This window comes from Notolepis coatsorum, assembly GCF_963971535.1.
Source record: "Notolepis coatsorum genome assembly, chromosome: 2".
In the NCBI taxonomy this organism is placed as follows: Eukaryota; Metazoa; Chordata; class Actinopteri; order Aulopiformes; family Paralepididae; genus Notolepis; species Notolepis coatsorum.
In genome coordinates, this window is record NC_140166.1 from 41,757,671 (window position 1) to 41,771,409 (window position 13,739).

Below are 13,739 nucleotides of genomic sequence, written 5' to 3' on the forward strand. Positions count from 1 at the left end.
TGCTGGGCTATTCCTCACTAATGTAAGTTCTCAGACTGAAACAGCTTAGCCCTTTCACTACCACACTACAGACAGGTTAACCTTTCACTACCACACTACAGACAGGTTAACCATCTGTAGTGTGGTAGTGAAAGGGTTAACCTTCTGTAGTGTGGTAGTGAAAGGGTTAAACTGCTTCTGCAGCTACTACAGTATGCTCCACAACACACTTGTTGCTGGTTAGGGTCCAATCAATAGATGTCCATCAAGTGCAACTCTATTGATAAGCAGTCAATTACATACCAAGCTTTATATAGTTTATGGATTTGTCCTTAAGTTCAGTGACAGTGGAATAATCTAGAAAACATAATTTGGGGAATTCTCCAAGTCTGTTTCCAAAAGGTTGATGAGTGGACATTAATCATGTGGCTCCAGGTTGCATGATTTGGGGAGATTAATTTGGTTGAATAGAATACGGTATATGCTGACAGGGGGGTACAGTACTTTTGAAAGCATAACAGCAGTATTAATAAGTACACATTTACACACAACACATTGGGACCGACCAAGTGTTGTTCACTTTTGTGAAGGGCTGACAGAGAAGACTCAAATACCCCCAATCATTCACGATTTAGTCATTATTATCCCTCACCAGTTAAATAATCTTACCTAAATATTTCAATATTTACATTTTTTTTATCTCTCTCTTGAGGAAAAAAAAATAAAAACAAACAAAACTAAGCTTCAAGTTGTCAATAATCGGCTCTTTCTTTTTTGTCATTAAAATCAAGATTAAAAGTGCTTTTATAAAATCTTTTCTTCTGTATATACAATTTGTATTGGCTATATCAAAACAAACGAAATAAAACAAAAACAAAACAATAACATCAACGACAATCATCATCATCATAATAATAAATAAAAGGATAGAAACGAGTGTAGATTGAGAGCCACCACCACAAAGGTACAAATGCACGATTCTCTGCCCTCAGTAGCGTGGTGCGGTCGTGACCAGTGTCCCTACGACCTGAGGTAGAGAGAGCTCTAGAGAGAGAGAGCTCTAGACCCCTCTGGAGACGCACCGGAGACGGTTCTGTCACGAGAGCACCCACAGGTATATGGACTCGCACTCTTAACCCTTTCACTGCCACACGACAGAAGGTTAACCCTTTACTATCACACAACTGACGGTCGCCAATCAGCTGAAGCAACAGTCTCTCTCTCTCTCTCTCTCTCTCTCTCATACAAGCACAGACACACTAGAGCGACATACAGTACTTTTGGAGTGCAGAATACTCGCGGGGGGGGGAGAGACATAATAGCACAGACTCTCGGGAGCTCATCTCTCGACTAACTCACACTAACCACTCGACATCGCTCCCCCAGCCTCGACCACAGACCAGGGAGGATGGTGTTGGTCTGTGTGTGTGTAGCTTCACCTTACTGTTCTGTCCATTTGACTGCTGGGGGGTAGAGCTCTCTCTCTCGGCGAAGCCCCACGCAGTGCACCTTGATAGAGACAAGACGTCACACTGCTAAATGCTATGGAAGGTATCTCCACTAAAGCTCAATGACAAGACAGCCGCCCGCACGGGGTCACTGCACTGAGGTCACTGACACCACCAGGCGGCCTATAGAAGCCTTGCACGGAATGTTTGTGTATAGCCTGTAACCATTTGTAACCACTTTTGAGAGAATATATATATTTCTGTGCAGTGGTAGAGTAGGTAAAATACTGGAAAAGCTTGATATTACTGATCTACTGTGACTTGTTTACAAGATCCAGCAATAAGACACCAAATGATTAAAAATGTTTGTCGATATATTTCTAAATATATCAACACATGCCGAACCGTTGTGTTGCACATGGCTGCCGTTTTCTCCTCCAACATGGACGAAAAACTTGCACTCCAAACATTCCACGAAAGGCCTCCGGTTGGGTTCACGTGGTGGTGACGAGACGACAGCACCATACAGTTGCGTGTTTGTGTGCATAGGAGGAGCACCAAGGGCCACTACTGCACCGACACTTTTCCTATCGCTGTATCTCAGGCAAACGGAGGGCTAGAGCTCCCTCTAGTGGCCATGGATGGTTAAAGCAGTAAGGCAAGGCTCTATGCCGGCTGGCTGACCAGGGCTTTCAAGTGGAACTCAAGTGCTTGGGATGTGTGTGCACCATTTTGAAAAGGGGGCCATTGCTGCCTTCTAGGGTTTACAATGGGAAGCGCTCGCTTTTACTGGGACACCTTCGGAAGATGGGGACCTCCAGTGACAGTTCCTCCGTTCTCTTGATGCGTGTGTGGTAAGAGCACCTTGTACAGCACCAAGTGCAAAGGGGAACAGAAGAATGGACAGGAGGTGGAGGTGGAGCCCCAGTGGGGACGTCTATGGGTGGAGAAGAGGAGGCGGCCATATCTGCTCACAGCAAGAGGAGCAAGGTGATAAAAATAAAATAAAAAAGGCCTGAACTGGCAAACATTATCAAAGATAAATATCTATATAATAATTATATAAAGATAGATATCTATGCCAAGCCTTTAGGAAAGGCTCTGCAATGTGTGATTGAAGACATGTTGCATCTTGCAGTGCAGACGATGGCCCCTCCTCCTCAAAGTACAGCTAAAAGATTGACAAAGGCCAAATAAAACCTAAAGGAAACAGGGTTAAACATTTTCCAAACAAGGAAAAAGCAATTGTCTGAGTCTGATAGACTCCTGATAAAAAAAAGGAACAACCAAAGCAACCACATCAATAATAATAACATTAATGAAAACAACAATAGAAAAACAAAGTCTTCATAATAATAGCAATACCTGTAATAACAACATTAACAGTAACAATAGCAATCATAATAATATTGATAATAATAGCAATAATTAGGATCATTAAAATTCTATGAATAAGGAGAACCAATGGAGTTCCTCCCACGGAGGAGAGAGGAAGAGCACCACAGGCAGTGTGTCTGTTGGGGGGAGGCCCAAACTGCTGCCTGACATGAGGTAAAAAAAAACAAAAAAAAAAGAATGTCCCCCTCCTTCCAGTGGACTGGGGAGGGAGCAGAATGGAGAGATATGGAGGTTGAGGGAAGGGTGTCTAGGCTCATCCCTCTCTCCAGCCCGCCACTGCACCAGTCTGTGTGTGTGTGTGTGTGTGTGTGTGTGTGTGTGTGTGTGTGTGTGTGTGTGTGTGTGTGTGTGTGTGTTGCACTCAGACAAAGTGACTGTAGGGCCCAGTGAGCTGGGTGAAGGCGTAGGGAGACACAGTGACGGTGGAGGTTGTGTAGAATGTCGGGGCCAGCCGTGTCACTGGCCCCTCTCTCTTGTCCTTGGCCTGGCTGAGGCCCAGGCTGGCCCCTACCGCTGCAGCACCCCACTTCCGTTTCTTACTGAGGGCCTTGATCTCCTCCTGGGAGAGGCCTAGGAGAGCCGCCTCCTGTTGCCTCTGGAGGGCCCGCTCTGCCAGCAGCTTCATCTTGGTCTCCCACAGAGCCATACCGTGCTGGGGCTGGTTGAGGTTCTTATGTTGGTAGAAGACCAGGGAGATGCGGGTGGGGTGGGCGCGGTCGGGCCTCTTGACCGGCGTGGTGGCGTGCAGCTCTCGCCGGGCACACTCTATCAGGATGGAGCCGTGCGTGGGCGCCACCGCCACCCCGCCGATGTTTTGGTCCAAGAAGTTGTGTTCGCTGTCCGACCACACCTCGTCGTCCTCGTCGCGGCTCTTGGTGCTCTCCATGTCGCTCTCGGCCCGGCTGGGGTCCCAGTAGGCCGGGTTCGACTGCTGCAGGGAGTCGGGGAAGAGGCGGCCCTCGGGAGTCGGGGACGGCGTGCTGCCCGCCGCTGAACCTCCACACGACTTCCACGCCTTCTCCTGGAGCCCCAGAGGAGCGGAGCCCCCCCAGCTCTCCCCCCCGGCCTTGGACCACATCTTGTCAGGGTAGGCTCCAGCGGGGTTGCTGCTGTGCTTCGGACCGGGGCTGTAGTCCGCAGGCCCCCCCATGGCCCAGGCGTTAGGCGGCTGGGGACTGGGAGCGGGGCTGGCCCAGTGGCTGGGTGTGCCCGGGAGTGGGGTGCCAGGTTGCGGTGTACCCGAGCGAGGGGTGATTGTGTGAGGGGTCGAGGGGCGCGGGGTGCCTGGGTGTGGGCTAGCAGGGTGTGGGGTGCCTGGGTATATGTTGCCTAGGTGTGGGGTACCTGGGTGTGGGGAGGGACATGGAGAGGGAACAGGGGAGGCCATGGGAGTATTAGAGCCAGGGAGGGAGTTCCACTGCTGGGGGTAGGGAGAGGGCTGCTGCAGGGGCTGCTGGTGAAACTGCTGCTTGTCTGGGGTGAAGGGAGAGACCGCAGGGCCTGGTTTGGGGGTTAAATACCCATCCCAGCTATTGGACACAATACTCCCATTCACCTTGTGCCCAGGCCAGGCGCCAGGCTGTGGCGTGGTGCTGGGTGTGTTGGTGCCACTCTGGCTCTGCATTGAGCCTTCATAGACTGGCAAATCCATGGGCTCCTGCTTGATGACCGGGGTGCTTCTGTGAGAGTGCTCAGAGGACACAGAGGAGGGCCGGGACTGGCTATAATTCGGCTGCTGGGGGTAAGCGCTGTGTTGGTTGACTGGGTCTGGGTGCTGTTGGTCGGGGTAGCTGGAGTAGGACTGGGCCAGTCTGGCCTGGAGACCCTGGACATCGGGCTTCTGATCTACCTGGACAACCTTGGAACCTGCTTTGGTCCAGGACGCTTTTCGACCCTCGTAGGTCCTCAGCTCAGGGCGGAAAAGTGCATTGGGGGGATAGTTGTAGTAGCCATATGGCAGTGCAGGCAGATTGTGGTGGTAGCCGTTGACAATGGGGCCTGGCACAGTGGGCTGGCCACTGGGAGGGAGGCCTCCCCTTGCATAGTAAGCAGGGTGGGGGTAGATATTGTTGTAGAGGTCCGCTCCCTGCGCAGGGTAACCATCTATGAAGGGCTCCTTCTTAATGGTAGGTTTCACCTCCTGTTTTACGATTGCTGCCGGGTTAAAAAACAGAGAAAAAGTTACAAACAGAACTTCAGAGTAAAACTCCAGGCTGAATAATACAAAAATGTTGTGTTCGCACATACAGCCGTTACAGAATGTGCAGTTAACACTTTGATTGCCAGCAGGGGGTGCGCTATTTATCGCTTGAGTGCCAGCGCTTTAGTCAATGAGAGGGCGAGCACATTTGTGAACGCATAAACTATATCTTAAAGGTAAACTCCAACATCTTGGGAAATTAGCTTATTTGCCATCTTCCCTGGAGTTAGACAAGAAGATACATACCTTTTTTGTCTCTGTGCATGCATTTAGCTTAGGGAACAGCCGCTCCGTTAGCGTAGCTTAACTTCATCCCTGGAAGTGGGTCAGATTTGTAGCCTCAAGTTCCCTACAGTTCCCTACAGTCACGAAATACACTCCAAATACAACTCCAAAACGTTCCTGTAAACATGTTGTGACCTGTGTATTTATCACATGGAGAAATACAAAATAATTGAATTCGACAATTACGTTTTCTAAGCAAATATACTCTGAACTATTTTTTGCCTAACCACTCGTCTCTGTCAGTGATTTCAACGTGAAGCCGTGTTTGTTGACATTCTCATTCATTCAAAGGATCCGAACCGATTGAAGTTTATGGATACCATGACTTAAAATCCTCTTACCTTGACGATTAAAAGCCTCCCCAATTTAGAAAACAGTATTCCAATGGCTGGTCTTGATAGGCTGCTAGCTAACGGAGCTAACCAACAAACACAGAACCGGGCGGACACTAAAGCAGATAACGAGAGCAATGACTTCCTTTCTGGGGCGACGTCTATAGCAGCGGAATACGTTTATTTTGTACATTATCTAACGTTAACACGAACCTAAACTAACTTTAGGTTAGTTGTAACATTAGTTTAGGTTCGTGTTAACGTTAGATAATGTACAAAATAAACGTATTCCGCTGCTATAGACGTCGCTCTTTTATTTTGAAACCCCCCAGAAAGGAAGTCATTGCTCTCGTTATCTGCTTTAGTGTCCGCCCGGTTCTGTGTTTATTGGTTAGCTCCGTTAGCTAGCAGCCTATCAAGACCAGCCATTGGAATACTGTTTTCTAAATTGGGGAGGCTTTTAATCGTCAAGGTAAGAGGATTTTAAGTCATGGTATCCATAAACTTCAATCGGTTCGGATCCTTTGAATGAATGAGAATGTCAACAAACACGGCTTCACGTTGAAATCACTGACTGCGCCCAGAGACGAGTGGTTAGGCAAAAAATTGTTCCGAGTATATTTGCTTAGAAAACGTAATTGTCGAATTCAATTATTTTTTATTTCTCCATGTGGTAAATACACAGGTCACAACATGTTTACAGGAACGTTTTGGATTGTATTTGGAGTGTATACTGTAGGGAACTTTAGGGAACTTGAGGCTACAAATCTGACCCACTTCCAGGGATGAAGCTAAGCTACGCTAACGGAGCGGCTGTTCCCTAAACTAAATGCATGCACAGAGACAAAAAAGGTATGTATCTTCTTGTCTAACTCCAGGGAGTTTTCCTTTAAATTATGGCTGTGTCTAATACGCCCATCGCTTATCAATGACTTGCTTGCAGTCAACATGTACGAAACGGATTGTTTTTTCATCTGTACATTTCCGTTTTATACCGTTTTGAATACGAGTATAGTTTTGGAAATGTCTAGGAAAAAAATAAGATTCTGCAGGAATCGCCTTTTACTGGAATACACACAAAACATTGTCATTTTCCGCTGATTTATGAATCGTTTTCAAATAAACGCTAGATTATCGATAGTATATGTGTACTTATGCACGCTAGAGAAGCGGGCTGAAAAATCAATTATCCATGACCTGGTCAGCGCTAACGTCATACACGCACACACAGCCACACACACACACGTTGTGAAATATGTGAAAAAAACATCTGATTACCCCAAAACTGATTACCTCAGATCAGATGTTCTCCAAAAAGATTATTCCAATTCCTGATCGCCATTCCAAATATCGATCGCGTTTATTGATCCAACATTAGACCTCGAAACAGATAATCCACGCTGCTTTCGGTTGCCCCAATGAATGCAATAGTCTCGGGTTACATGCCTGAGAAGTAAAATGTGGAATCCGGAGTTTTTTTTCCACATGCATTTTCACTGAGTCCATTCCAATGGGTGCAATACCATCCGGGAGACGATAGGGGGCGGTATTTGCCCTTTTCGAGCTCAGAGACAGTCCCAATGATAACGTGAGGCTGGATTGATGAAAAATGAATGGATATTGCTAATAAAAGAAATAACGATTAAATAACGAGATTTGTCGTTGTTGGCACTCAACGCATGGCGGCCAACAACGAGATTTATCGTCGTTGGCACTCAATGTGTTAAGGAGTTCAGTGCATGCGTGAAAGGGGCTTTATTGAGTTATAAAAGATTCAACATTTCAGATAGGTAGGTATGCATCCATTCCATACCTTTGTATGGGCAGACAATGGCATTGGCCGATTTAGGCTTTAAAAAGCACAATTGGATTTGAACCACAAACCTTCCGATTACCAGACGAGCTTTCTACCTCCTGAGCCACTGTATAGATTTAGATGTTGGGGTCATTGGAAAAAAACTACATTTACATTTAGTCATTTAGCTGACGCTTTTATCCAAAGTGACTTACTAGTTTTGTACAACAAGTCATCAGGAAGGGCACAACTCTATCAGCTGAGAGTAACAATGTTCATCAAAGTGTTGAGTGCTACAGTGTAGGTTAGTTTATTAGGACAAGTGCATGACAGTAAGGTTAGTTAGGGTTATAATTTTTTTTTACATATTGGTGCATCTCTAACTTTAGACTAGCCTTCACAAATCCCTCCTGTACATTGTGATAAGTGATACATGTCATTTATATACTGCATACTATATTTCTTTGTATTGTTATTTCTTAGTTGATTTTGTTGTTGTAGATTCTGTTTCGATGTCTAATGTTTTTTTTTGTTTGTTTGTTTTTTGAAAATGTGCATACATTGTATTGTGTTAGGAGCCCCTCGAAAACGAGATGCTACATCTCAAGGGGTTATTCCGAATAAAGAATTTCAATATATAAGACCGCCTCACCTTTATTGCCTGTGGGAGGGTGTGGGGAGCCGGGGAGGCAAGCTTCAGTCTTGATCACCGTCTTGTCCGGCGTCGCCCCCGCCTGCTGCTGCAGCTTGCTCTTCTTCTTCTCCGATGCAACCCTCTTGGCCTCCAGGCGGCGCTGCCGGCACGACTTGGCCGGCTCGGGCAGCTTGCGCACTTCGCGCCGGAAGGCCTGGAGCTCCTGGATGGCCCCCGTCTTCATCTTGAGGCGCTGGCCCTCTTCGCTGCCGAACTCGTCGGTGAGGGAGACCTTGTAGAGAGGCAGAACGTGGAGCTGCTCATCCTCGGGGATCTCCCCCACCCTCCGGTTGTCCTCCTTAGTCAGAGTACACACCTGAGAGAGAGAGAGAGAGAGAGAGAGAGAGAGAGAGAGAGAGAGAGAGAGAGAGAGAGAGAGAGAGAGAGAGAGAGAGAGAGAGAGAGAGGAGGGGGGGGAGAGAGAGAGACAGAGAGAGAGAGAGAGAGAGAGGGAGGGAGAGAGAGAGGGAGAGGGAGAGGGAGAGAGGGAGAGAGAGATATACAGTAGATATTAGATCATGCTGGACCTACAAAAGGCCTTCGACACTGTCAATCACACCATTCTGATTGACAAGCTAAAAGCAATTGGTTTTGATAGTCTATCAGTGAGCTGGATGCAATCCTACCTGGAGGGGAGAGAACAGATGGTGGAGGTAAACGGTACCCTATCCCCCCCCCTCACAGTGAGCTGTGGTGTTCCACAAGGAAGCATACTAGGACCGCTACTGTTCCTAATTTATGCAAATGACATGTCGTCAGCTTGTGACTGCAACTTGTTCCTGTTTGCGGACGACTCAGCCCTGCTGGTCTCTGACAAGAACAAGTTACAGGTTGAAAAATCCCTCAGCTCGGAACTAGGCAAAATCTGCATATGGCTCGCTGATAACAAACTATCATTACACATGGGCAAAACAGAGTCCATTCTCTTCGGTTCAAATAACAAACTCAGCAAGACCGACGGCTTCTCAGTTACAGTGGGTGACAATATTGTCACAAGGAAAGAAGAAATTACCTACCTGGGTTCCATCCTAGAGGCAAATCTTTCCTGTGACAAAATGGCATCCAATGTAATACAAAAAGTCAACCAACGAACTCGATTCTTGTACCGGATCTCCTCACTGGTAAACAAGAATACCCTGAAGACTCTGGCAGGAGCACTCATTCAAGGGTACTACGACTATGCTTGCACCTCATGGTACCAAAGCACCTCAAAGGCGCTAAAAACAAACTGGTCAGACTACTGCTTGACCTTACTCCTAGAACCCACCTCACCCCTGCCCACTTTGACAACCTAGGATGGCTTAGAGTAGACGACAGAGTACAGCAACTTGCAATGGGCCTGGGCCCTCATTTATCAATTTTTCTTAGAAAGTATTCTATTTTCATACATAAGCACAGAATTTAGAATGTGTGCATGCACAGAAATATTGGGATTTATCAACCTTGCGTACACAGGTCCTACGCTCCTCCGTGTTGATAAATACCTCTTTGTTCTACCGTCAATGCTCGTGCATGATTATCCATATATGGTCATGAAACACCCCCCATGGGATGTGAAATAATGGACTGACCCGAGCGGAACTCTGAGAAACTTCACGGGAGATTGTTCATGAGGCGCTGTCGAACCAAGAAGACACAACCGGTGTTATGGGATAAATAAAAGGCTGACTTGTACACGGTGATGTCAGATATCAACGGCTCCCTAAGACCATTGCTGCAATTCTGCCTGGACAGCTCAAAATACTAATAAAGACCGTTCGTTGACCACTGTTTGGCGTTGGTAGTGTGTCATTATAACCGTGCTGTAATATGAATGCCTTTATTAGTTGTGTTCGATTGGCTATAATATGATTTTTAGAGGCATCTATTTTGTTGTCGGTATTAGCCTAATACCGACAACAAAATAGATGCCTCTAAAAATCATATACTATTAGGTAGCCTATATGAATTACATATAATAGCAGCCATAGCCTACATTATGCAACAGTAACTTGCGCATATATAATAGCACAATGCACAGCCCTGCGAAACCTGCACAGTAAACTAACTTGATCATTAATCTAGCTGTTGTATCTTTACGCTTATGAAAACATTAAATAATATGTTTTCATTGCATTAATAGCCTATATTCTCAAATGGCATTTAATGGCTCTCCGACTCCTCCTCGCTATCCTCGCGGAAAGACCAGTGTATACCTTATATCATATTCCTATTCATATTCATATAATAGTTTACTCTATCAGCATACCAGCATTATAATATGTTCTGAGTGTGTATCTACCTCAACTCCTTATTATTTTGCGCATAGATTGAAGAAATACGGGAACGTTTTGATTTATATTAAAAGGCTTTGACATTGTAAAACTAAATACGTGGAATTCTGTAAGCATAATACAAGTCATATCACCCACACAATATATGCTCTGTGTCCAGAGCATGTATGCTTTTCATTAATTTAAGACACATTATTGCAAGGGTTTTGTATACACATACACCCTCTGTTCTCATTGCAATGCGTTTTTTATTCTTTCTTATACAGTAGGAAGGGGGAAGAACACTATATCGTGGGTGTTCATATGACTTGTATTCTGCTTACAGCTTCGAAATTCCACTTGTTTCGTTTAACGTAAAGCCTTTTAAATATAATCAAAACGGTCCCGTGTTTCTGCGGTCTGTGCGCAAAATAATAACAAGTTGAGCTACGCGGAGCGCAGTCAGTCAGTACACCCCGTATATTCCGATAACGCTATATAAACCATGCTGCATTCATTCGGAGATAAAGACAGATTATTCCAAATGCTATTTATAGGGTTTTGACCATAATTACACTACTGTTGCTATTTTACAATGAACTATAATGAATTACGGTTCATACAGAACACGCCAGTGTTGAAACTAATGCACAGAAGCTTATTTCCTTGTTGTAATAATATATTCTACAAACGGGCGCCAGCTACGCATGCTCTGGGCTGTGCGTAGACATACGCACAAAGTCAAGTTCACGTACAAATTGATAAATCCCACACTTTGCTTAGAAATGGTTGTACGCACGGGTTAAGCACATATCTGTGCGTACGCAACGTTGATGAATGAGGGCCCTGGTCTACAAGATACACTACACGACCAAGGTACCCATGTACATGTCAAAATAATTCCCAAAGGTCAGTGAATACCACGATCACAACACCAGAGGGAGCTCCACAAATCATGTTAAACCCAGATTCGGCTCAAACAAGGGACTAGACACGTTTCGCAATTATGCCACATCAATGTGGAACGCCCTACCCAAATCTGTAAAGGAATGTGAATCACTACCCACTTTCAAAAACACTCTCAAAGAACACCTACGGGAGACTGCAATTCGAAACTGGCCCCTGTAAATGTCCTAACCCAACCCCTTCCAATGTACAGTAAATGACCAAGTATGGTTTTGTCAATATTCCAATGTACAGTTTTGCTTGTCCATCCTCTCCCACCTGGATGAGAGCAACACCCATGTGTGAATGCTGTTCATCGACTTCAGCTCAGCATTCAACACCATCATCCCCTCCAAACTCATCTCCAAACTTGGTGACCTTGTGGAAACCAAGGACCTCCACATCAACCCCTCTGTCTGCAACTGGATACTAGACTTCCTAACGAACAGACCTCAGTTCGTTAGGATAGACAATCTCACCTCCTCCACCCTCACCCTGAACACCGGCGTCCCGCGAGGCTGTGTGTGTGCTGACTCTGAGCCCCCTCCTCTACTCCCTCTTCATCCACGACTTCACTCCTATACATGGTACCAACACCATAATTCCGTTTGCAGACGGTGGTGGGCCTCATCAAAAACAATGATGAGTCGGCCTATAGGGAGGAGGTCCAGCACCTGGTGGCATGGTGTGCCGACAACAACCTGGCCCTCACCACCAAGAAAACCAAGGAGCTCATCGTGGACTTCAGGAAGACCAGAGCCAGTGCGCGCATGCCTCCGCCTACATCAACGGGGCGGAGGTTGAGCCTGTCTCCAGCTTCAAATTCCTGGGAGTCCCACATCTCCGAGGACCTCTCATGGAACCTCAACACCTCAGCACTGGTCAAGAAGGCTCATCAGCGCCTCTTCTTCCTGAGGAGCCTGAGGAAAGCACACCTGTCCCCTCAGATCCTGGTGAACGTTTACCGGTGTGCCAACTGCATCACAGGCTGGTACAGAAATTGCACTGCCTCTGACCGGAAAGCACTCCCTGAACTCCCCCCACCATATAAACTCTGAACTCTGACTCCATTGCCTACACCCTATAGGCTCTGTTACCCATACTGTACGACTCTGAACTCTGTTGCCTATACTCAATTTATACCTACCAACTGCTTTCACTGTCTACCCATATACTCTGTATGATAGATTGTACAACAGTGCTGTATATATAATATGTTGACTGCCCTACGCGCCACACGCAAATTCTTGACCAATGTTTTGGCAACGTACCTGGTGCCTATAAAACAGTGTGCCGACCTCCACCGGGAGAATCAGACCATAACGTCATACATTTACTTCCGAAATATGACGGAAACAAAGAAACCAACCGTCAAACAGATTCAACTTTGGAATGACAGCTGTGAGGAAAGACTGCGTGACTGCTTTGAAGACACGGACTGGGGACTGTTTTTTGATAACTGTGCAGATGCAAACTGACTGAGACCATAACGTTTTATCTGAACTTTTGGGAAGCTAATGTTACCATGAAATCAGTTAAGTTGTATCCAAATAACAAGATATGGGTCTCTGAAAACAAAAAAAATGCCTTGACGAGATAAGGGTTGCATTTACTAAGGGGGACAGAGATTTAGTTAAGGAAAAGAGGAAGGAGATCAGATCAGATATATCAGTAAGAGGAATATGTGAGAGTACAAAGAAAGGGTAGAGAAGCAGCTATGCTCTGGCAATGCAAAGAAAGCTTGGGATGGTCTCAATGCAATGATGGGACGGGAGGCCAGGAAGCAGCAATATTTTCCCTCAAATAACCTCCTTTCTTTTGCCAATGATTGGAATCAGCACTACAGTAGATTTGATCCTGGACACTCCTGATACGGTTTGTGATAATGTATGCAGCGCCATTACTGATTATAATTGTATTAAGCTTAATGAAAATGATGTTGCTGTCAGCCTGGCTAGAGTCAGGCCCAGTAAGGCCTTACTAAACTGTTTTAGTATCTAGTTTCTTTGTTAGTTGTCATACAGAAGTACAGAATACTTTTATACAAAATGCTTCTTTCTGTTACGCTCCAGAGACTGTGCTAGACAAAAATAGATAAGTATAAAATAAAATAAGTATAGCAAGTAAAAAATAGAAGTCACGTACGTAGACACAAGTGTTCAGTATAGACATATGTACAATGTTCAATGCAGAGTAGAAGTAACGGAGTTACCATACAATATACTATACAATATACAAATATACAATATAGTGCAAAGCAAAAATGGGATGAGGTACAATTTAGGTACAATTTACAGTAAGGTGTAATGAGGTATGGGTTGTAGTGCAAATTATGTAGTGTTTAGGTGTTCTAAAGTGGGTGCTGCAGTGAGTTGTTTGTTTAAAGTGAGTGTGTGCGTGTGTTCATCTAC

The 13,739-nt window shown here is 45.5% G+C and overlaps 1 protein-coding gene across 2 annotated transcripts in view; it reads right to left on the minus strand.

Moving 5' to 3' along the window:
- Positions 1-2,796: 2,796 nt before the first annotated feature.
- tet3 (tet methylcytosine dioxygenase 3) overlaps positions 2,797-13,739 on the minus strand; it is an 81,692-nt gene continuing 70,749 nt past the window's right edge. For both annotated transcript variants that reach the window (XM_084307503.1, XM_084307504.1), the window contains 2 exons: positions 8,090-8,447; positions 2,797-4,979 (listed from right to left, as the gene is read on the minus strand). In XM_084307503.1, the coding sequence (XP_084163629.1) occupies positions 3,187-4,979; positions 8,090-8,447 (2,151 nt within the window). In that variant the 3' untranslated portion in view covers positions 2,797-3,186. The remainder of the gene's footprint in view (positions 4,980-8,089; positions 8,448-13,739) is intronic.